The 25,464-nt window shown below is 41.1% G+C and overlaps 1 protein-coding gene across 5 annotated transcripts in view; it reads left to right on the top strand.

Moving 5' to 3' along the window:
- The first annotated feature begins 12,347 nt into the window (after positions 1-12,347).
- SANBR (SANT and BTB domain regulator of CSR) overlaps positions 12,348-25,464 on the top strand; it is a 70,764-nt gene continuing 57,647 nt past the window's right edge. For 4 of the 5 annotated variants that reach the window (XM_073212770.1, XM_073212761.1, XM_036996643.2 and 1 more), the window contains exons 1-2: positions 12,348-12,611; positions 24,411-24,568. In XM_073212770.1, the coding sequence (XP_073068871.1) occupies positions 12,353-12,611; positions 24,411-24,568 (417 nt within the window). In that variant the 5' untranslated portion in view covers positions 12,348-12,352. Of the gene's footprint in view, positions 12,612-18,231; positions 18,494-24,410; positions 24,569-25,464 lie in introns of all 5 variants that reach the window. The other variant, XM_036996639.2, reaches the window with a different exon arrangement.

Genomic DNA, 25,464 nt, shown 5'->3' with positions numbered 1-25,464 from the left:
TCTTTGGTTCTGTGATTCTGCTGCTGTTTTGTTCCTTCAGTTTTTTCTTTGTTCTTATACTCCACATACGAGTGAAATCATTTGGTACTTGTCTTTCTCTGCCTGTTTTATTTCACTGAGCATAATACCCTCTATCTCCATCCATGTTGTTGCAAATGGTATGATTTGTTTACTTCTTATGGCTGAATAATATTTCATTGTGTATATGTACCACTTCTTCATCTATTCACCTACTGATGGACACTTAGGTTGCTTCCATTTCTTGGCTATTGTGGATAGTGCTGCGATAAGTATAGGGGTGCATCTGTCTTTTTCAAACTGGGCTGCTGCATTCTTAGGGTAAATTCCTAGGTATGGAATTCCTGGGTCAAATGGTATGTCTATTTTGAGCACTTTGAGGAACCTCCATACTGCTTTCCACAATGGTTGAACTAATTTACATTCCCACCAGCAGTGTAGGAGGGTTCCCCTTTCTCCACATCCTTGCCAACATTTGTTGTTGTTTGTCTTTTTGATGGTGGTGATCCTTACTGGTGTGACATGATATCTCATTGTGGTTTTAATTTGCATTTCTCTGATGGCTAGTGATGTGGAGCATCTTTTCATGTGTCTGTTGGCCATCTGAATTTCTTCTTTGGAGAACTGTCTATTCAGCTCCTCTGACCATTTTTTGATTGGATTATTTGCTTTTTGTTTGTTGAGGTGCATGAGCTCTCTGTATATTTTGGATGTCAACCCTTTATCAGATCTGTCATTTAGGAATATATTCTCCCATGATATAGGATGCCTGTTTGTTCTATTGGTGGTGTCCTTTGCTGTACAGAAGAAGCTTTTCAGTTTGATGTAGTCCCACTTGTTCATTTTTGCTTTTTTTCCCCTTGCCCAGGGAGATATGTTCATGAAGAAGTCGCTCATGTTTATGTCCAAGAGATTTTTGCCTATGTTTTTTTCTAAGAGTTTTATGGTTTCATGACTTACATTCAGGTCTTTAATCCATTTCGAATTTGCTTTTGTGTATGGGATTAGACAGTGATCCAGTATCATTCTCTTACATGTAGCTGTCCAGTTTTGACAACACCAGCTGTTGAAGAGGCTGTCATTTCCCCATTGTATGTCCATGGCTCCTTTATCATATATCAATTGACCATATATGTTTGGGTTAATATCTGGACTCTCTATTGTGTTCCACTAGTCTGTGGCTCTGTTCTTGTGCCAGTACCAAATTGTCTTGATTACTGTGGCTTTGTAGTAGAGCTTGAAGTTGGGTAGTGAGATCCCCCTGCTTTATTCTTCCTTCTCAGGGTTGCTTTGGCTATTTGGGGTCTTTTGTGGTTCCATATGAATTTTAAAACTATTTGTTCCAGTTCGTTGAAGAATGTTGTTTGTATTTTGATAGGCATTGCATTGAATCTGTAGATTGCTTTAGGCAGGATGGCCATGTTGATAAAATTAATGCTTCCTAGCCAAGAACATGGGATGAGTTTCTATTTGTTAGTGTCCTCTTTAATTTCTCTCAAGAGTGTCTTGTAGTTTTCAGAATATACGTCTTTCACTTTCTTGGTTAGGTTTATTCCTAGGTGTTTTATTCTTTTTGATGCAATTGTGAATGGAATTGTTTTCCTGATTTCTTTTTCTGCTAGTTCATTGTTAGTGTATAGGAAAGCAACAGATTTCTGTGTATTAATTTTGTATGCAACTCTGCTGAATTTAGATATTAGTTCTAGTAGTTTTGGAGTGGATTCTTTAGGGTTTTTTATGTACAATATCATGTCATCTGAAAATAGTGGCAATTTGACTTCTTCTTTACCAATCTGGATGCCTTGTATTTCTCTGTTTTGTCTGATTGCCTTGGCCAGCACTTCCAGTACTATGTTGAATAACAATGGGGAGAGTGGGCATCCCTGTCTTGTTCTTGATCTTAGAGGAAAAGCTTTCAACTTCTCGCTGTTATGTATGATGTTGTCTGTGGGTTTGTCATATATGGCCTTTATTATGTTGAGGAACTTGCACTCTTTACCCATTTTGCTGAGAGTTTTTATCATGAATGGATGTTGAATTTTGTCAGACGCTTTTTCAGTGTCTATGAAGATGATCGTGTGGTTTTTGTCCTTCTTTTTGTTGATGTGGTGGATGGTGTTGATGGATTTTTGAATGCTGTACCATCCTTGCATCCCTGAGATGAATCACACTAGATCATGGTGTATGATCTTCTTTATGTATTTTTGAATTTGGTTTGCTAATATTTTGTTGAGTATTTTTGCATCTACATTCATCAGGAATATTGGTCTGTAATTTTATTTTACTGTGGTGTTTTTCCCTGGCTTTGGTATTAGAGTGATGCTGGCTTAATAGAATGAGTTTGGAAGTATTCCTTCCTCTCCTTTTTTTGGGAAAACTTTAAGGAGAATGGGTATTATGCCTTCTCTGTATGTATGATAAAATTCAGCAGTTATTCCATCTGGCCTGGGAGTTTTGTTCTTGGGTAGGTTGTTGATTACCAGTTCAATTTCTTTGCTGGTAATTGGTCTGTTTAGATTTTCTGTTTCTTCCTTGGTCAGTGTTGGAAGGTTGTATTTTTCTAGGAAGTTGTCCATTTCTTCTAGGTTATCCAGCTTCTTAGCATATAGATTTTCATAGCATTCTCTAATAATTTCTTGTATTTATGTGGTGTCTGTTGTGATGTTTCTTTCTCATTTCTGATTCTGTTGATGTGTGTAGATTCTCTTTTTAGCAAAACAAGTCTGATTAGGGGCTCATCTATTTTGTTTATTTTCTCAAAGAACCAGCTCTTGGGTTCACTGTTTTTTTTCTTGTTTTATTCTTCTCAATTTTATTCATTTCTTCTCTGATATTTATTATCTCCCTCCTTCTGCTGACTTTCAGCCCAATTTTTTCTTCTTTTTCCAGTTTCAATAATTGTGACTTTAGACTATTCGTTTGGGATTGTTCTTCCTTGTTTAAATAGACCTGAATTGCTATAGACTTCCTCTTGGAACTGCCTTTACTGTGTCCCACAGAAGTTGGGGCTTTGTGCTGTTGTTGTCATTTGTCTCCATATATTGCTTGATCTCTTTTAATTTGGTCATTGATCCATTGATTATTTAGGAGCATGTTGTTAAGTCTCCATGTGTTTGTGAGCCTTTTTGTTTTCTTTGTACAATTTCTTTGTAGTTTTATGCCTTTGTCGTCTGAGAAGTTGGTTGGTAGAATTTCAATCTTTGTGAATGTACTGAGGCTCTTTTTCTGTCCTAATATGTGGTCTATTCTGGAAAATGTTCCATGTGCACTTGAGAAGAATGTGTATCCTGCTGCTTTTGGGTGTAGAGTTCTGTAGATATCTGTTAAGTCTATCTGTTCTAGTGTGTTGCTCAGTGCCTCCATGTCCTTACTTATTTTCTGTCTGGTGGATCTGTCCTTTGGAGTGAGTGGTGTGTTGAAGTCTCCTAGAGCGAATGCATTGCATTCTGGTTCCTCCCTTAGTTCTGTTAGTATTTGTTTCACATATGTTGGAGCTCCTGTATCGGGTGCATATATATTTATAATGGTTATATCCTCTTGTTGGACTGAGCCCTTTATCATTATGTAATGTCCTTCTTTATCTCTTGTTACTTTCTTTGTTTTGAAGCCTATTTTGTCTGATACTAGTACTGCAGCACCTGCTTTTTTCTCCCTGTTGTGTGCATGAAAGATCTTTTTCCATCTCTTCACTTTTCATCTGTGCATATCTTTGGGTTTGAAGTGAGTCTCTTGTAAGCAGCATATACATGGGTCTTGCTTTTTTATGCATTCTATTACTCTGTGTCTTTTGATTGGTGCATTCAGTCCATTAACATTTAGGGTAATTATTGAAAGATATGTACTTATTGCCATTGCAGGCTGTAGATTCATGGTTACCAAAGGTTCAAGGGTAGCTGCTTTACTATCTAACCATCTAACTTAACTCACTTATGAAGCTATTATTAACACAGTCTGATAATTCTTTATATCTCTCCTTATTCCTCCTCCATTCTTTATGTGTTAGGTGTTTTATTCTGTACTCTTTTGTGTTTTCTTTGACTGCTTTTGTGAGTAGTTGATTTTATTTTTTGCCTTTAGTTAGTATTTGGTTGGTCTGGTTTCTTTTTTGTGATTTTATTTTCTTTGTGGACATCTATTTAGCCTTAGGAGTGCTTCCATCTAGAGCAGTCCCTTTAAAATTTCCTGTAGAGGTGGTTTGTGGGAGGCAAATTGCCTCAACTTTTGCTTGTCTGGGAATTGTTTAATCCCTCCATATTTGAATGATAATTGTGCTGGATACAGTCTTCTTGGTTCAAGGCCCTTGTGTTTCATTGCATTAAATATATCATGCCATTCTCTTCTGGCCTATAAGGTTTCTGTTGAGAAGTCTGATGATCGCCTGATGGATTTTCCTGTTAGGTGACCTTTTTTCTCTCTCTGGCTGCCTTTAATACTCTGTCCTTGTCTTTGATCTTTGCCTTTTATTTATTATGTCTTGGTGTTGTCCTCAGGTCCCTTGTGTTGGGAGTTCTGTGGGCTTCCATGGTCTGAGAGACTATTTCCTCTCCCAGTTTAGGGAAGTTTTCAGCAATTACTTCTTCAAAGACACTTTCTATCCCGTTTTTCTCTCTTCTTCTTCTTCTGGTACCTCTATAATGTGAATATTGTTCCTTTTGGGTTGGTCACGCAGTTCTCTTAATATTGTTTCATTTCTGGAGATCCTTTTATGTCTCTCTGCTTCATCATCTCTGTGTTCCTGTTCTCAGATTTCTATTCCTCTTGCACCTCATCCAGTCTGCTCTTAAGTCCTTCCAGAGATTGTTTTATTTCTGTATTCTCCCTCCCAACTTGATCCTTAAACTCTTGCATATTTCTCTGCAGTTCCATCAGCATGGTAATGACCTTTATTTTGAATTATTTTTCAGGAAGATTGGTTAAATCTATCTCCCCAGGCCCTCTCTCAGTGTTGTCTGGGTAATTCTTGACTTTACCAAATTCTTCTGCCTTTTCATGATGATAGAGGTAGCTATAGGCAGGTAGCACATGTGTCAGTGTCAGCTGGGAGTTCAAAGTCCTTTCCTGCATGTTAGTCACTTTGCCCTTCTCCGCTGTCTGTGTCTGTTACCCGCACACCTGGAGCAGCCTCCAGATAAATCCCCTAAGCTGCCATGGGGAGCGTCACCATCAGGGTAGCCCAAAGCCCTGCAGGGAGTGGCAGGCACATCGGGTGTGCTCTCCTGCGAGTATGGCACCCCTTCACACCTTGCCCCAGTTTTCTCTGCCTGCACCAGGCAGTTACGTGCTGGTGACAGCCTCTGGGTCTGGCCCAGGCAAATCTGCACCAGGAGGAGATTATGGGTGGCTGCTGTGGGTGCAGCCACTCTCCGGCTGCTTCACCTCTGTGGGTGGGTGCGGCCACTCTCTGGCCACTCTGCCACTGTGGGCATGCACACCACTCTCTGGCTGTTCAGCTGCTGTGTTGGGGCCAGGCCAGCTGTGGGAATAATTGGCAGGCTGCCTATCGTTGTGAGGGGCTTCAGGGCTGCATTGCCACCCAGGGGCCTGGGGTGCCCGAAGTTCCTCAGAATTCCCAGCCTGCTGGGTCAAGTGTGCCAGGATTCTTCCATCCAGCTGTGAGGCCCCTGTCCCTTTAAGAGTTTCAAAAAGCACTCCCTTTTCTTTTGTCCCAGGGGAGCCGGCTGAGGGGACCCGCTCGCAGATTTAACTTTTCCGTTTCTCTAATATCCAACACACCATGCAATATGTGTCTGCCCTCCCAGTGCGGATGACTAGGGCTTGGTATTTAGCAGTCCTGGGCTCCCTCTCCCTCCCCACTCCAACTCATTTCCTCCCACCAGGGAGCTAGGGTTGGGGGAGCACTCGGGTCCCGCCGGGTCGTGGCTTGTGTCTTACCCCCTTCGTGAGATGCTGAGTTCTCACAGATGTAGATGTAGCCTAGCTGTTGTACTGTATCCTCTGGTCTCTCTTTTAGGAATACTTGTATTTGTTGTATTTTCAAAAATATATATAGTTTTGGGAGGAGATTTCCGCTGCTCTACTCAAGCTGCCATCTTGGCTTCTCCTCCCCTAAACAATCTTAATAGTTGTCAGAATCCCTGTATTAGGTGTAATTTCATCTCCTTTGCTAAGTCAGTTACCTGACATCCATTTGCTTTCTGACTCCTGAAAGTCTCATCCATTGTTGTCTTCTCTTTTATGCTTTGTCCTTATTTCATACCTCTCATTCTTTTGTCATTTTTGGGGAGATTGTAAGGGAAGAGGAGATAAAGGTGAATAGTCTATGTCTTCAATCTAACTGGAAGCCAAACTGGTGTCCTACAACCATGTTTTATATGCCCTTGAGAATTGTCCCTAATGTGGTCCAGTTCATTTCTCCCTGTTTTGTCTGAACTCACTTCAGTAGATTTTTGGCACCAACTAAAGCATCTCTTATTGAGATCACCAATGACCACTATACTGCTATTCAGTAAACAGTTCTAAGTCTCAGTTCTGCTTGATTTGTAGTGGAACAGTTGACCACTTGCTCCTGCTTGAAAATCTTTTTCCCTTGAATTTGAGGACACCATACTCTCCTAGTTTCCCCACAATGTCATTGACTTACTCTTTTCTGTTTTCATTGCTGGTTTCCCCTCACATCTAACTTTAAGTATTAGAGGACCCTAGGGTTTAGACCTTGGATCTGTACTGTATACTCATGTCTTTAATGATATTCTCTAGTTTGGGGGGCTTACAATACCATGTTATTGACTGTCTTCAGGCCCCATCTTTTATCTGAATTCCAAAACCATATATGCACCTGCCACTTTGATATCTCCACTCAGTATCTCAAGTTTAGTTTGCTTAAAAACCCTGACCTTCACTTCAAAACCCTTTTCTCCTCTATTCCTTTCCTGTGTCAGTAAATGACAACTACATCTTTCTTTCCATTTGTTTAGGCTTAAAATTTTGGAATCCCTCTGTATTTCTCTTTTTCATTCATACCCCACACATATCAGGAAATCTTGTTTGCAGTAATTTCACAATATATCTACCATTTGACCACTTATCTTTACTGCCTCCTCCCTAGTCTAAGCCACATTATTGTCTAGATTATTTTAATAGCCTTATGATTAGTTGCTCTGCTTCTGCCTTTACCTCACCAAATCTATAGTCTGTTGTCAACATAAGAACAGTGTGATCCTTTTTGTTGTTTCCATCCAGCTGTTGCATCCCTGTCCCTTTAAGACTTTCAAAAAGCACTTGCTTTTCTTTCTTCGGGACCCGCTCACCAGTCCTGCTGCCCTGTTTCCCTAGTATCCAGGACCCCACGCATGCACTGTGTCTGCGCTCTGGTGTGGATGGCTGGGGCTGGGTGTTTAGCAATCCTGGGCTCCCTCTCCCTCCCCGCTCAGACTCCTCTCCTCCCGCTGGGAGCTGGGGGGGAGGTGTGCTCAGGTCCCGCCCCGCCGGGCCGGGGCTTGTATCTTACCCCTTTCACCAGGTGCTGGGCTCTCGCACGTGTGGATGTAGTCTGGCTGTTGTCCTGTGTCTTCTGGTCTCTCTTTTAGGATTAGTTGTATTTGTTGTATTTTCAAAAATACATATGTTTTTGGGAGGAGATTCCCACTGTCCTGCTCACGCCGCCATGTTCCAGTGTGATCCTTTTTAAAAATCTAAATCATATCACAATACTCCTCTGCTAGAAACATTCCAGTGGCTTCCCATTTAATGACTTGCTAAAAGTCCTTATAGTGGTCTGCAAGGTGTTATGCCATATGATACCTTTCTACTCCTTACCTTCTGCTTTCCTCATTAAGAGTCACATTTGCCCCCTTGCAGTCACTTGAATATTCCAGACATGCTTCCACGTTAGGACATGTACACAGTTTCTCTTGTGTCTGGAGCACTCTTTGCCCAGACATCCTCATGGCCCTCTTCTGCACCTTTCTCGTCATTGCACAAGAGTCATCTTCTCAATGAACCATCTATGTCACCTTATTTTAAACTGCAACCCTTACCTTCTCTCTCTGCATTTCATTATCCTCCTTTGCTTTTTTTTTCTTTGTAGCATATATTGCTCTATGTTCTCCTGCACCCCCTCACTTGAAGTGGTACCCAGCATATTTTAGGTACTCATTGTATATTGAAAGAATGAGTGGATAAATTATAGTAGTTATCTTTTCCTAATACTTCATTCATGTCAAAAAGTTTCACTATAAATAGAGCACATGGCTACCACGACATTAACACTAATAATAAATGGTAAGAGTACAAGGTAAATTAATGGCTTAAATTAATAACTACTAGCTGCAGTGTACAATGTTTCCCTAGATATTAATAACACACCAGTGTTGTGTTGCTTACACTATTAGGAGGCTTAATAATAAATTAAGATTAAAATACATAGAAGTTTCAAACTGTATGCTCTTGCTCATTCAAATTATGCATAGTTTAAAGCTGGTTTATTTTAAACTTTAATATATTCATAACCCAGCACACTAATGAAGTTTTATTGTACAGCCAGTATAGTAAGATTCAGTTGGAAAGGAGATCTCAGAGAAAAGACTACAAATCACTTAGATAGCATGCCTTTTATTTTGAGGCATTGTTGATATACAATTATTAAATTGGTTTCAGGTGTAACAACATAGTGATTCAACAATTATATTACATAACAAAATGCTCACAATAAGTGTAGTTACCAGCTGCCAGCATAGAAAGCTATTACAATATTATTGACTATATTCCCTATGCTGTGCTTTTTATTCCCATGACTTATTTATTTTATAATTGGAAGTTTGTATCCCCAGCTCACCAGTTTTGATCAGTTTTGTTTCTCCCCCTACTTCATGAGACCTGCAGTACTTTAACGTATGTATCCCAGCCAGGGTCTTACTTGTTTAACAGAAGAGTCTCACATGTAGCCTACCACAATGCCCAAAAGCAGACATTCCTTCCAATTTTCAGACTGCATAGCCAACTATTTCAAATTTTACATTGTGGAAAATCAATAATACCTATGTTTCTTTGAGTTTTTTTAAAGTAATAACATATATTTTGTAAAAACCAGCACCTAAGTTTAAATTAACTGGAAACTGAATAATATCCTCAATGGGACCTGAAGAAAAACCAGGAAATAAAATGGAATATTAATGCCAGAAAGTAGAAAAGGCATAATTTCTATCAATAAACTTAGAAAGCCAGCAAACATGCGTATTTTATCTTTTTTTTTCTCATTTGCCACATATCTTCACAGGTCCTTAAACTGAGATAGACATTTGGAAACTTCTGCCTTTAAGATTTAGAAGATTCCTAAGTTCCTTCTGACTCATCAGAGAAAAAAGAAGATACATTTAAAATAGTGTAATTTTTAATATTTTTTTGTAGTCTTTGGCAATATTCTTTGAAATTCTTTGAAAATTGTTCATCCACATATGGTAGGTACATGGCAACTAAACTCATAAATTGATTGGAAGACCCCACTCTTTAGCCATTGTATTAATGATTAATTATATAATACTTTATTGTTTTTCCATTTGTATTGAAAATACACATTTTCAAAATTCACCAAAATGAATTTTTTTATATGAATGGTTAACACAATTCCCATTTGAGAATGTTAATATTTATTAAGTTCAAAACAACATCTACTTGATTGAGTTAAGAGAATACTATGTATTAAGCACCTAGCAGAGCACCTGGCATATAGTAAAGCTTCTTCTTAAAGGTAACATGCTTTTGTTAAAGCCAGGTTACCAAGATGCAGTTTTGAATCTGGAGCTATCTGTAAGGACTGAAGACCTTGCTAAGGGAATCAAGAGGAACAGTGCCCTTTAGGAACAAGGACATTTTCTTGTAGCAGCCTATTTGAAGAGTGGAAATCATCTCTACCTATCACTAGCAAAGGTACTGAGGGACTAGGGGAAAAGTTGTTCAAGAGTAAACAGTCAATATTCTACAATGTTGAGCATAGAACTGCCACACACATAAACACATGTGTGATGATATGTAGGACTTGCAGTCTGAACATGTGGCTTATTGGTTTATATAAGTTATTGTGTACAGGGTCTTCCACTTTTTGGTTGTAAAAAACTCCACCTCCAGGATATAGTAAACATCAGAGACGTTTTTTTGGAAATGAACATGGCCTCCAACACATACCTTTTTAATTTCTTCCAGACCTTGAAGCAGATAAAGGAAATGTGCTTATTGATACCTATCTTTTACTTTTCCACATTATTTTGTTGTTTTATATAACCCTTTGGCTTGTCAGGAAGAAAGTTATGGTTAGTTTTAAATGTTGTTCTCCAGCTAGACTCCAAAAGGTATTTGCATTTATTTTTATTTTCCTTTTATCCATAAGCATTTTTCTGTGTATATGTATTTTTCACTGTACTAATGAAGGTTTTTTTTTTGTTTCACATTTCACTGTAGTTAAAAATATTTCAAAAATAATTTATTCTAATGAACTCAACAGTAGAGGTCTGGGTAGCACGTAATTCTCTTGGAACTAGGCTGTAATGTAGAGACTGCTGATTGGCCACTGATATTAACTCTCCCATAATACAAAAGTGTTCGGGAACTCCCATCTTTTAGCTGTCTACAGAGCTGCTCAAATGGAGTCTCCTCCTTTGTGGTTAAGTTGTAGCCAATGTGATATAAGGGGAAATGATACATGTAAGTTCTGGATCCTGCCTTTAAAAGTACTAGGGTGAGCATTTCTTGCCCTGTCTCCCATTCCTTCTGTGGGGTATGGAAGTAAGAGTAAGCCTCCTGCAGCCATTTCAGATGGAAGATAGAAGCGTGTGTCAAGGATGGCAGAGCAGCCATGCCACTCCTGGACCACCCCCTTTACTGTGATTTGAAAGAGAAACTTTTATCATGTTTAAGCCACTGTATTTGGGGTCTCTGTTAAAGCAACTTAGTCTTGTTGTAAAACTAGTAAAGGGTTAGGTGAGCTTATGAACACAAAAGGGTTAGACTTGGTGAGGAGGAGAATAGATAAAATTTCCCATTCTACATAAAAGGCCTCAGGAAGGAATCTATGCAATGCCAAAGAAAGATTCTTATTTGGCACAGGTCATCGAACCTAATGAGTTGGGTTTTTGACTTTGGCTACATCACTTGAACTTTCTCTGACCTTAAAATGAAGAGATTGAAGAAGCTGATCTTTCAAGGATCCATTTTAGCTCTGTCATTGTATAAATGGGTATTGCTGTAGAAAAGGCTGGAGAGACAAGAAAAAACTTCAGACATTCTGTACCTGACTTGATTGTTCAGAGATGCATAGTAGTACGTGAATCCACAGCAGAAACAAATGTTATGGATAGGGTCCAGTAGTATTATCTTCTATCTCTTCTTGCACACTGATTAATTTTCTTCATTTCTTTCTATTGAACCTTGCTAAAAGCAAGGAGTGTCAGCCAACACAAATCTATACTGTGACTTTTTCTAAACCACTTCCTTCAGAGCCATAGGCTTGATAATCTGCCTTCCAATTTAATGCAGGTGAATTACAAAGTAATTCAGGGCCCAGGTTCCTTCTGTTATTGCCTTTCAATCCATTATGGGTCCCTCTTGTCCTCATGGTTTCAGTTGGCTCACCATCATCACCACTGCATTCCAGCCTATGTGAAAGGAGAAATAAAGGAAGTAGAGAGCAAGTGGCTTCTCTTTAAGAATTTACCAATTATCTTATGGTAAAAGCTTGCCTACCTTTAATGTCTTTGTGGAACAAACACTGTAAAAGATTTTCAGAAAGCACAAGTGATACAAATGGAAAAACTGACATTCTGTACAGTTAGACAACCATACATCTCATCATAGTAATTATTCATTTGGATAGGGCTTTACATTTTCTGTCCTTTCTAACATTTAGTTTCGGTTCTCAGAATAGACACATTTTAAGCGGACATTAAAAATTCTGACATGCAGCATTTACCTTACAAGACTGAGCCTATCTTACTGGGTTCTTAGTAGTGGTGTTGACCACAATGATACACACGTTAAACTCATTAATGTGAATAAAAACTGGATTTGTAACCCAAAGAAAATGTACTTACATTTTTCAGGCGATGCCTTCTGAAGAGAATGCTTCACTCAAGATAGTTTAGGTGCCCCTTAGCCCATACAATCTTCCATTCTACCTAACCTCAGCAGGTGTATCAAAGTGACCTGCACTGCCAACCATTTCATTTTTTCCAAGTTCTTTTCTCTCTCCTCTGTTCATTTTTCTTCTGGTCTCAGAGTTGGCCACCTAAGATCAGGCTTGGAGGATCTGGTTGCTAAGAGACCAGACGCTGGGAGGGTGGGGACGCTGCACTGCGACAAGCCTGGGAGTGAAAGCAGGAGGGGGATGAAGGAGGCAAAGGTGGAGCTCGTCGCTCATTGGCTCCGCCTCTGCAGCGCTAGCCGACCATTGGCTGGGCGGTGTTTGGCGGCGCTCCCCGCCCCCGGGCGCTGGTCCCCAGCCGCCCACAAGCCAGCGGGGAGGCGTGTGAGGGCGGCCGAGGCTGGGTGTGAGCGGGGTCGCCGGAGCTCTTCATGTCACAAACGCTGGCGGTGCTGGCCTCTGCAGGTGACGGCGGAGCGAGGATCGCCGCGACTCTGTGGAGGTGAGCGGGATGCGGTGGAGCCTCGGACGCCGGTGGGAGGGCGGGAAGTGCGAGGAGGGGCGGTACTGCTGGCAGCCGGCGTGTTCCCGCCGCGGCCTCCTCCCGCGGCGGCCTGGGCCGGGCTCTCTCACGCCCCAACGCCCCGAACGCGGCCGCGCGACCCGTAGCCCGCCCTACTGGCGCCAGATCCCCGCCGCCCGTCCCGTCCGCGCACCAGTTGAGGGACCCCAGCGTCTGCCCGTCCGGCAGCGCCCCGGGTCTCTGCCCCCATCTTCCAGCCTTGCGCCTTTGTCCGCCCCACCCGCCCTTGGCCCTGAGAGTATCTGCCCCTGCGGGGAAGGCGGGAAAACCGCGAAGGTCTGCGGTGCCCTGAGGACGGGCCGCTCAGTGAGCCTCTGGGCGGAAGGTTTGCAGGGCTTTGATCTAGCCATCCTAGGTTTCCAATGGGATTTTACTTTCTCCTTCAAGATGAAAGCCCGCTGCCGTCTTTCTCATTCGTTAGTGGTCAGGAGCCTGGGCACAAGTCTCCTCTGGTGCGGGATGACTCAGTGTTAACCTCCCACCTTCCGTCATGCCAAAGGCCTCTGACCTGCCTGCCGGGACCCCTCGCTTCTCATCCTGCCTCTGCCTAGGGAAAAAAGTCGGTCTTACAAGAGCCTTTCTCTATTTGAAGAGAAAAAAAGTCAGATGCCAGTTGTGGTTTATAATATGTGGTGTAATAATACCAATTATTAAATACATTTAAATAAACCAAGATTACAAGAGCCTTTCTCTATTTGAAGAGAAAAAAAAAGTCAGATGCCAGTTGTGGTTTATAATATGTGATGTAATAATACCAATTATTAAATACATTTAAATAAACCAAGATTGTGGGAATGGGAAAGAGGACTTGAGGTGTGGTCCTTAAAAGTCTAGTGTGTTAACCAAGTAGACTTTTTATTTCTGATAAATAATATGTTTCACCTTAAAAACATTAACATTTAAAAAAATATGAATGGAAATAGATTGAATAGTGTAATTTGAGCTTCAAACTTTTTCTTACTGTCATAGTTTTTGATAAGTCTATACTTTTTTTGCAGAATGGGATGCACGCACTGTGACAACTATTCCAAGAGAATTTATATGTTTTTAGGGATTATCTGTTAATGCTGTGCTTTTCATACTTATATTCAGAATCCAAGGGATGCTTTCTTGAACATTAATTTAACTGAAATTAATACTGGATAGTCTTTCCTTGCTTGGTATGATTCAGTTCCATAAAGAACATGTCAACAGAAAAAAATTTTTCACATCTAGATGATTTAAATTATTTTTAAGTATGTATATTATAAATGAGTATCATATTTGAAATATACACCCAGTTTTTAAGTATTTGATGTGGACAGTATTTTTGATTAGCTGACAGGTGCCTGCACATTGTAGGCCACAATAAATAGTTTAGAAATTTTAAATGAATAATTTTTGGGAGGAAAATACAACACCCAGGTCCTTGCCCTGAATTCCGTTTTAGACTGTTCTGCTGAGACCCAAACAAATGTTAATAAGGCACTCCATACCCTAACATACATCTCAAATTGTGTGGTATGAAAAGTGATGATAAGCTAGGTGCACAAGTGGAGTTCTGTAAAGTCTTTTCTACTGGGCTCAAGGTAGTGTTTTATAGTTAGTAAACTAATTCTTATTAATTTTCTATGCCTATAAAAGCCAAAATAGGTAGGGAAAAAACAATAATAGCAGTACTAGATTATCTATTGAGTACCTTTTTGTGCCAGGTGGTGTGCTGGGTGCTTTATGTGTATTATTATTTAATCCTTCAAATAACCCCAAAGGTAGGTATTATTTTCCTTTTAGCTGGGACAATTGAAACCATAGTGTACATGGAAAGTGGTAAAACTGGGTAAGAATCTAAATCCGACTTTCTGCCCATTTTGTTGAGAGCATACCTCATTGGAATGTTGCTTTCTCTCCTTTTATCTATCACATTTATCTTTATGAATCTGTTTAATCTGAGGATCTCTGGAAATGGTCATACTACTACAAACATTATATAGTCCTTACTATGTGTCAGGTAGCACTGTTCATATATCCTCAAAAATATGTGAGCTAGCTACTGTTAACCTTAAAAATAAAACTATGTTATTGTACCAGCAAAAATGGGTTTATTCTGTAATAGAATTGCAATTCAGGAAAAGCAAGCTATGGCAAAACCATAGATAAGTAAAACAAACAAAGGAGAGGAACGTTATTTTATGAAGAAGGATGAATTTGAGAGGGGGAATTTTGAATGAAAGTCCTATGGAGAAATCCCAAGAGTTCTGGGTGATGCCAGATTCTCATTGGCGGAGTTTCAGAGGTAGTAAATTTCTTATAGGAGATGCAATGTATATCTTTTCCTGTTGGGATCTGTAATTGATGATTCTTTCCATCTGACAGTTCTTCTGTTGGGGTCTATAACTGACAATTCTTCCTGTAATTGACAGTGATAAGGCTCCCCCTTCTAGCCTCCTTGCTCTAGTCAGGTTCCCTTGATTAATTTTACACTACTATAATTATTTGTTTTGCAGATGAGGAAATTAAGGCATAGAGATAAGTAATCTGAACCAGATAATACATTAAGTGGTAGAACTGGGATGACAGTTTGGGCAGTCTGGCTCCATAATCTATACTCTTACCCACAACATGATTCTGGCCAATCAATAAGGTACCTCTCTGGTTGCTAGAAAGCTATGATTTTTAGAGTGCTCAGTGTTTTGTTTGTATCTTGCTAATGTTCATGAAGAAACATGTAGGATAACTTTATGATGTCTATCACCTGATTTCCTACACCATTGTTTTATGTAAACAATTACATAATTCTAGTCATAGTTAACTGCTGAGACCAGCTCTGCAAACTGGCTGAAGCTGAGAGGGGTGGGTGGGAGAATAAGAAAAATACAGAGATAGCAAGAAAGACACAGAAATCAAACTTGGAGTCAGGAGGTCCACTGACTGCTGATGGTGGACCAGTGATGCAGTTTTCACAGCACAGCTTATATATCCAGGCTCACTTCCATGAGCTGCCCACAATGATCTCACTTCCAGAGATACCATTTCCAGAAGTGATCTCACTTCTGGCTCTCCATATCTCCCCCTTTAATAGAAACCTCAGGTGGTGGATAGATACAATAAAGATTATAGCAAGCAGAAGGTGTTTCAACACAGCCCTTCCCTTCAGCTTCCCTTTTGCCATGGTTCAAGATAGAAGCGGGAAACAAATCTTTCTGCAGTGAGGGGGCAGCCACTTTTGGCCAGGTCTTTGTCCATTGCCTGAGTCCTGATCTGAGCTGGGCATGGGCAGAAAGCAGCCAGGGGGGCAGGAGACCTCCCTCAGAAGTGGTGGGGGTTCAGGCCTCTGCAAGGTTGGGGGTGAGGGTCTATGCCCCACCTCTGTTGGCCCCCAAGCCCTCTCCTGATGGCCCCTCTGCGACTGTGCCTGTCTTAGGTTGTTCCTCCCTTGAGGAATCTTACCCGTCTCCGGCTAACCAGCTATCCTCCAGGGCCAAACAGGGTGATGTGAAGCATGTGAGTGAGAGAGGAGCAGCATCCTTTGAGAGGGTCAGTTCTCTGGCTTCTTGGTTGTCTTTGTCCCCATGGCTTCCATGCCCAGCACCTGCCTTGGGTCCCCTCATCTGGTGGGGCCCAGCTCTGGTCACATGTTTTGGGGAGCCCAGGTTTCTTCTTTAAGGAGGGCCTTTGGCACAAGGCAACTCCATGTACAGTGCATATACAAAACACCCTTTAGTCACAAGAGACAATGGAAGATACTCTTCCTGGAACAACAGGGTAGGGAGATTCTAGAAAGGACTGTGTTTAGGAAGGAAGAAGAAAGGTCACAGAACCAGCAAACAGGTAGTCAGGTGAGAAGTTTGGAAAGGAGACTTCAGGGCAAAGCTGGGATCTCTCCCCCTTTCTTTAATTGAAGCTGCAGTTCATGTAGGTTCAGTTGGTCTGCGCGGATTCCTTTATTGAGGGCACACCAGCTGAATAACAACAAGCATAACAAAACGATTATCAGACACCAAAGCAAGCAGGTACCAGAGGGTATGTTTCAGCATACTGAATGGGTTAAAGTCTTTAAGATGTTCCAGAACTTGTTTCACTAGCTCTCGGGGATCTATTATATCCAGTCAGGCATTTCGGATGTCTAATATTTCTTGATGCAAATTATGTAGATTGAGACTAAGGTTTGTATGTTTCCACACTTCTAGGAAATGGCTGCAAATTTTGTTCCATCCCCTTTGGGAATTGTCATAAGGTACATTGGTAATACAGATGCTTTAAAATGCAGCATGGCATTGTAACTGCCATTGGAAGGTTTCTACCTCATCACCCATGACTATCACTGTACTTTACAGGGCTGCAAGTCAGTTCTCTATCTTTACATGAATGGCCTCTTGAATTTTTAGAGCTTGAGAGGTGTGATGGGCCAATTGATTGACATATTGGGCAGTGTGTATGGATTGTGAAAGGGCCATAGCTGCTTTAACAGCAGTGATGAGGATATAAATAGCAGCCACTAATCCAGCAATTATGAGTCCAACAGTTCTCCGGCTCCTGGAGAGCTCATTCTTCATTTCTGTAAGGGCTTATGTCCCCGGGTCATCATACCATGGTTCAGATAGGTTGGAGGGCAGCGTAATATATGGTGGTTGGGAAAGGACTAAGACGTTCTTCCCTTTGTTCCAGGTAGACACTTGGTTAGGTTGCAGTTTATGCAGGTAATGTTATACAGGCTTCCCTGGAAAGAGATGTTAAAAGGTCCTACAAGCAGCACATGTGGGGACCACACGCAGGCACATACCCCATAGGGTTGTACAAGATTTAGGTCACTTGTGGAGGAGGAGGAAAAGTTAACATAATCTCCGTGGTGGCCTAAATACACCACAACTCTCATTGCATCTTATGCCATGAGGTGGTAAGGATGGGCAATACATATGCTCCAGGTGTCATCTAGTCTCGATTGGGCCCAGTTAAGTGATGGGACCAATCGAACACTAATTCTGAGAAATGACTAAGATTGTGTTGGGCGGCCAGAGGGTGAGCACAGTCTACCCAAAGGACAGAGTTTTCCTATCTACACTGGTATTGTTTGCATGGTAGGTAAGGGAGGATGAGCTGGGGCCACAACAGTGGTGGCACTAGGTAGCCCTACTATAGAGACAGTGGATATGTATTTGCCAATGTCCCAAGGCCCACTAATGGTTGCTATCAGGGAGCCTCCCATAGCAGTATTGTTTACCTGTCCTAGCAACAAGCACCCATCCATGAGTTGGTAGACTCCACATAAGGGAGGATCCACCACCCGTCCAGAATAGTTAAATAGTGCTGATTGCTGCCAGTGTGGCCCATCTGATCCTGGGTGCCCTCCCAGGACTTGGGTGTCATTAACAGACACTGGGACCAATTCATCACCCCAGGTGACTGGGTATAACATAGGGGGATTTGGATAAAAGGTCCAGTAGGCCTCTCCCTGTACTAATCCCACCTAGATGGTGACCATAGCTAACATCTCCAGGAACAGTTTATCAGGCACAAGGGTCAGACCCTGATGTCTGACCATCTCCTCTCCCTCCTGAATCAGACTTTTGAGCTCTCCCCATGTCGGAGGATCAGCTCTCCACGTTTGATGTGATGTTGGGCATCGTGGCAGACTTCTGGGGTGGTCCTCAGCCTCATCCCAGGAGTCAACCTCTGCATGATGATGTGTGACCAGCTGCTCAAGGAGCCAGTGAGGACCTGCAGCAGACCTAGGGAAAACACAAACATGACCTCTCCCCCAGATAAGTATACCGGGTCAGGTCCTTGCCAAAGACCTGTGAGGGGGTCTTTCCATCTGACCAAAGGTAATTTTTTTATTTTGGGGGGTCCAAAATCTGTCTGCTGCTCTGAGGCCTTGCTCATCCACTGAAAGAAAATTGAATGTGAACAGGGCAAGGTTTAGTTGGTTTGCGGGGGAGGTCCCATATTTTTCCCCTTTTTGTTTAAATAACTGATTTTTAAGTGTGAGGTTTCTATTAAAGAAAGAAGGGGGAGATCGGGAGTGGCTGACCTTTGCCTTCACTTCTCAGGCTGGTGCTGGGCACATGCCCCTGATCCAGCATCATTTGAGCAACTTGGGAACTAGGGCTATAGAGTAAAACTGACATTTGAGCTAAAATATCCCGTCCCCACAGATTAACACGGAGATGGTCGAGGACATAGGGTTGCAAAGTCCCTGTATGTCCCTCCTTGTCTGATCAGGTGTGTGTCTGAGAACTCTGTAGAGGACCCTGTACCATACCAATACCTTGCAGATCAGTCATAGCCTCTTGGGTGGGCCAAGTGGTGGGCCAGCGCCATGATGAAACGATGGACGCATTGGTTCCAGTATCCAAACACCTTCAAAACACTTCCAATCAATCCAAAGAGTCAAAGTAGGTCATTCAAGTCCCACCTGTTGGACCCAAAAGGTGTCCGAGGAACTGAAGCCTCAGTGCCCTCTTGTCTGGGAGGACTGGCAGTGGCCAGTTTGTACAAAAGGCAGCACAACAAGTTGAGCTATGCAGTCAGAGGATAACGTTTGAATAATTCTGAAAGATGAGCAACACATCACTTTAATTTCACCCATATAGTCGAAGTCTTTGGCTCCGTGCTGCACCTGCAGTCCTTTCAAGTTCCAGCTACTCCTGCCTAAAATAAGGCCTACTGTACTGGGAGGTAAGGGGCTATATACTCCAGTGGGAATAGCTTAGAGTCCCATGTCATGAGTTAGTCAAATTGAGAGGTAGAACTGAGGTCCAATCCTGTACTTCTTGGGGTTTCTTAACAAAGTAGTTGGGACTCTTGCGTGGGGAAGGATAATTGAAGGAGTCATGGACAAGGCCCCCATTATTTGCTATGGCTGATGTGGGCCCCACTGGGAGTTTCCCAACAATGGTAGTCCCTGAACATCAATTCGTGAAATAAAACCTACAGTCATGGGACCAATGCTTACCTTAGCAACACCACAGGCAAATTCCAGGGGTCCTATTTGGTTTTTCTGGGGTATGCGGGGGATGGCAGGAGGCACCCTTGGATGCTCTTTTGGGTGAGGGCACTCTTGAGCAAAATAGTCGAGCTGCCTGCAGCGAAAACATCCACCTTTAAGATGGCACTCTGTCCCTTGCCAGGGGTGGGGCTTTTGTGTTTACCCGAATGTTTTTTGTAGTGCGGCCGCTAATGCTGCACCCTGCATGTAGGAAGATCCCACATCTGCGCAGAGTTTGACAAAGTTGGAAAGAGTTCCCTTTTTTCTGTAAAGCTGACTGAGGCCCTAACATGTTCTCTGTGCGTTTTCATAGGCCAATTGTCTAGCGAGAATATTCCCAGCCTCAGAATCAGGAACTACTCTGGATAGTGCCTACAGTAAGCAAGATACAAATTCCTGAAATGGCTCATCTGGGCCTTGCCTAATGCTGCTGAGCTCCTCTGTTCTGGTTCCTGGGGTGGGCAGACTCCTCCAAGCCTTGCTTACGCAAATGTTAATTTGCTGGTATGCTTGTAAAGTGAACTGAAGCTGATTTGTCAAGGCAAAATACTGCCCTTCCCCAGTTGGCATATCCAGGCTGGTGGGAATGTTATGCATTTGATGTCTATTGGCCTGTTGTACGCACAAGTTTACAAATTCACTCTTCCATGGCAAATAATCACCTTAGCGAGCGTTTTCCAGTCATTAGGAGCCAGAGCTTCAGATGATACTCCCTCCAAGAGAGCAACGGTAAAAGGGGCACTTGGGCCATATTGAGAGACAGACTGAGCTCTTTCAAAGTTTTGTCTGTTATTTCCATCCCCTTCCTGCCTTTCAATGACCCGTAGGCAGAGGGTGTGGAACCCATCCCGCTTCTGGGCTTTCTGGATGCTGCGCTGCAAAGCTGAGCAGCGAGGGGCACCAGGAGTTACAGTGGTAGCAACAGCTAGGGAATGTCCCTGGTCAGACTATTAGCGGGGCGCAGAGGCACGGAGGGGCTCTCTGCTTGCAATTCACAGCTCCGAGGCCTATTAGTACAGAGGGCGTGATTGCAGGGGTTTAGAGGAATACACTTTAAATTTTTGAAAAGTTGCTGAGACAGACCCACGGTAGTAGGTAGGAGGTTTCAAGGTGTCAGAGGGCCCTGTGTTGCCCTCTCCCTCCATCTTAGACTCTGAGGAGGCAGGTTCCTCCTGCTCACAATATGAGTCCTCCTAGTTGCCATGTTGACGCCATGTTGCCCATTCCCAGGGAGCTCCTTCTCACATTGCTGTTCCTCTTTTAACAACTCTTGTTCATACTTGGGAGGTAGTAGCTCATTGTTTTGTTCATACTTGGGAGGTAACGGCTCACAGTCCATGGGGGCTGTCGCATTAGCCAAAGCCTCATAACCGGTGACTGTTGTTTCAATTGCTCGACTATAGAGCCTCCATCCAGAAGTCTGTCAGGCAAACAAGTAAGCTCGGGGGAGGGGTCCAAACTTCCCTTCACTAAATTCCATAAAGCAAATATTTCCACAGGAAAGTCCCGAGGCCCATGAAGGGTGAATCGCTGTTTAAGCTGCAGCCCCACCTTTTGCCAAGTCTGCTCATTTATGGTTCCTTCTTTGGGAAACCATATCTTGCACAAAAGCAAGAAAATATTCTAGCTGCCAACTGCGCACATTATTGCCTCGGGCGCAAAGCATAGCTTTAAGCATATGTACAAAGATTTCTTGGTCCTTAGACCCTGACTGTTTTACTCCTGACTCTATTGCTCCCATACCTCCCTTCAGACTCTGTTGCTTCCATACCTTATTTCCTGATGCACGTCTGATCCTTGGGGAGTCTCCTCACTTAAGTTTCTCTTCACCCCATTCTCAGGTCCCTGATTGGGCTCCATCTTCTGAGACCAGCTCTGCAAACCGGCTGAACCTGAGAGGGGTGGGTGGGAGAATAAGAAAAACACAGAGTAGTAAGAAAGACACAGAAATCAAAGTTGGGGTCAGGAGGTCCACTGACAGCGGATGGCGGACCATTGACACAGTTTTACTTCACAGCATAATTTACATACACAGGCTCACTTCTGTGAGCCACCCACAATGATCTCACTTCCCGTGTTCCCACTTCCGGCTCTCCACAGTTAACACCAAGCATTTCTACATTCCAGCTCCCCATTCCAACATTTAAACTTCTCATATAATCCTCAGCACATCCTAGGAGGTAGATAAGTTATTTTATGCTACTTTACATTTGTGAGGTGCTTTTATTTTCTTCAAAGTGCTTTCACAGCATAATCCCTTTGATTCTCCCTGTAATGTCCGTAAAGAGGTATTGCTGTGACTTAATTTTATTGCTTCAGTTCAGATCCCTTGACTATCATGGGTGGAGTTAAAGCTCAAACCAGAGTTTCAGATTCCTGTATACACTACTTTTTCCATTGTTCTGGCCTGTTAGTGGATCTTTGCTTTGTACTTGTTATCCTAAAATAGATAATATTTTTCCATAGGAACAGCTTATATTTGGAGATTGTATTCTCAACCCAGAATTCAACATCAATTAAATCATAGATACGACTAGCTGTAAACCTTTGTCATTATTTCCATCTGTAAATATACTAATTTGAGATACAATGTAGAGAGGGCTCAGTAAATGTTTGAATAAAATAAAAAACATCACATACATGTTGATACAAAAAAGGTTTTTAAAATTATTTTTTTTAATTACCAGTTTTTGGAGTCATAATCAACATAAATTCTTATTTCTCTAAGTGTAAATGAGGTAAATTATTTTTCTCTTTGATACTGCAGTCTTCCCTCCACACACATACACAAACAGAAACTTTCACAATTGTTCCATTGAATCATAACTAACTTCAAAATATGTTAGACTGTGTCTCTCTCTACCCTAAGCCATCATCACTAATCTGCTGTCTGCCCTATATTACATCTCTTGTATTTAACAGAAAAAGTATGGATTTGATTGTCAGTTTAACATGGGTTTGAATCCTTACTCTGCTTATTCTGTGGCCTTGTATAAATTACTTATTTTCTCTGAACCTGGTTCTTCATCTTGTAAAACTGCGGAGAGCACCTATCTGATAAGGCTGTGATCATAATATATTGAAATAACTTATGTAAAATACTTAATACAGTTCTAGGCTCCTAATAAATACTCAGTAAATAACAGTTATTATGTGTCCTTCCTCTCTCCCCCTCCATTGATCCCCTCTGCTTTGGCTCTTAGCAAATTATACTAAAATTATCTGTTTGCTACTATCTCTCATGAGTTGTAACCACTGAAGAGGGGCCATGTCATATTTATTTTTATATCCCCAATGCTTGGCACATGATTGGAACTCACTCAATGTTTAGTGAACTGTATCCATATGAAAAGCCCTTTTTTTGTGGTGATCCTATTGCCTGAAGATCTTGGAAACCCTTGGTCACTGTATATGCTATTCAAGGGCTCCTGGATTGAACTAGAGGATATTAAGGGAAAAGAGATGGGTTGGAAGCCAGGTGAAGAAGCAAGGGAAGCCTCCACTCTGGAGTGCATGTGTGTATGTGTTTGGAGGTGCCTTGGCTTTTTATATATGAGTGTCAGGGTGTGTGGGGGGGGCAGTATGTAAGGTTTAATAAGCCTTATCAGGCCAGTTGTTGCTTTGCATCTGAAGACAAGGAAGAGGAGAACTTTCCCAAAAAAGTTGTTTCAAACAACTACTAATTACAGTTGTTGATATAATCTCCCCACCATTTACAACTAATAATCACATGATACAATAACAGTGAATGCTTATCCTAAAATGTCAGATTAACTTGATTTTAAGTTCTATTTGATTATGTCAGTAAAAATTAAGTATTCTAAGCCTTCATTGTGGTGTGGACATACACTCACAGAAAAAATTTTTAAATTAAAGATGGCTGGCAGAGAAAGACGAGTACCAAATGATTTCACTCATCTGTGGAGTATAACAACAAAGCAAAAACTGAAGGAACAAAACAGCAGCAGACTCACAGAACCCAAGAATGGACTAACAGTTACCAAAGGGAAAGGGACTGGGGAGTGTGGTTGGGAAGGGAGGGATAAGGGGATTAAGGGGCATTATGATTAGCACACATAATATGGGGGAGGGGCACAAGGAAGGAAGTATAGCACAGAGAAGACAAGCAGTGACTCTAGCATCTTACTGTGCTGATGGACAGTGACTGTAATGGGGTATGTGGTGGGAACTTGATAATAGGGAAATGTAGTGACTACAATGTTGCTCATGTGAAACCTGAGCATAAGATTGTATGTCAGTGATACCTTAATAAAAAAAAATTAGAGATGGCTTAGGACTAGAATGAAATTATGATTAAAATTCTTTTTAACAGTTTTATTCTACCAGCCATAAATTGCTAATCAAAATATGAATCAGGTACACTTGATTTTTTTAAGAAAGATACATTGTATTAAACTTTTTCCCTCAATGTTTTATTATGAAAAATGTTAGACATACATCAAAGACAAAAGAATTATATAGTGAACATCAATGTACCCACCACTTATATTCTAGCATTAGTATTTTATTATGCTTTTTAATAACATACTTATCCACACACCCACCAATCTATAATATCCAAAAGCTATTATATTTGAAGAGATTTAAGCTGTATATTCTCTGTTCATTTTAGGTTGGTTTTATTTTTCCTTCACATGCTAGCAGATAATTCTTAGGAATGAATTATAGCTAATTTATAATGTTCTGAAAACATTTGGATTTCAGATGTAAATAAATCTATTTGTCTTCTGCAGTTGTAAAGATGAGTCGTGGTTATTCAGAAAATAACAATTTCCTGAACAATAACAACCAAATGGTGTTGGACATGATCCTTTATCCATTAATTGGAATCCATCAGACCATCAACTGGGAAACAGTGGCAAGGCTTGTGCCTGGATTAACACCCAAAGAGGTAAATAATGCCCCTCATATACCTCCTGAAAAAAAATCAGATAAGGTGATCAATTTTAAGGAACAACTACTAAGAGAGAAAAAAATATTTTGAATTGTACATACTTATATGTATGTATAAATCCTGAATGTGCATATTATTTGATTTGACTAGATTTGTTGATGATGTCCTTTGAAGCACAAAGTCTTAGGTTTTGGTAGTCTAGTTTATCTAATTCTTCTTTGTTGCATGTACTTTTAGTGTCTTATCTAAGAAGCCATTACCTAATCCAAGGTCACAAACATTTATATTTTTTAGAATTTATAGTTTTAGCCCTTATATTTAGTCTTTGACCTATTTTGAGGTAATTTTTCCATATGGTGTGATATAAGGGGTCCAACCTTGTTCTTTTGCATACAGATAACATGTAATTCTCGCTTAAACACAAAAGAACATTTAACAGTATAGCTTAAATTATTTACATTTCACTTGAATTTTTTGTTTAAGCAATCATGTACTCCTTTCAAATATTCAGAATTTATAATCTTTTAAAAAATATCTTAAGTTTTTTAAGTATTAGAAATCTTTGTAAGCTTTTTAAATAAGATAAATATACATTCAGTTTCCAATATAGGTATAAACTTAACCTAAGAGATATCAAAAGAATCTGTTTTAAAAGCCTACCTACCACTTACTGTGTGTAGAAAGTGAACTCATTTTGTAGGAAAATGGATTCAATTAAACCATTTATATTCTTTATCCTATACATGTACATGTGAATCTATACATTTTTCTATGATGTTAGAGCATTTGTTTCTTTTCCTTGCCCAGACTTTCATCACTATACAGTCTTCATACAAAAAATTTTGTTTTTTATTTATCATATTAATTATTTTTATTTAGTTTTAAGACTTTGA

Source organism: Manis javanica, chromosome 1 (genome assembly GCF_040802235.1).
Source record: "Manis javanica isolate MJ-LG chromosome 1, MJ_LKY, whole genome shotgun sequence".
Lineage (NCBI taxonomy): Eukaryota > Metazoa > Chordata > Mammalia > Pholidota > Manidae > Manis > Manis javanica.
This window is presented reverse-complemented; position numbering and strand designations above follow the sequence as displayed.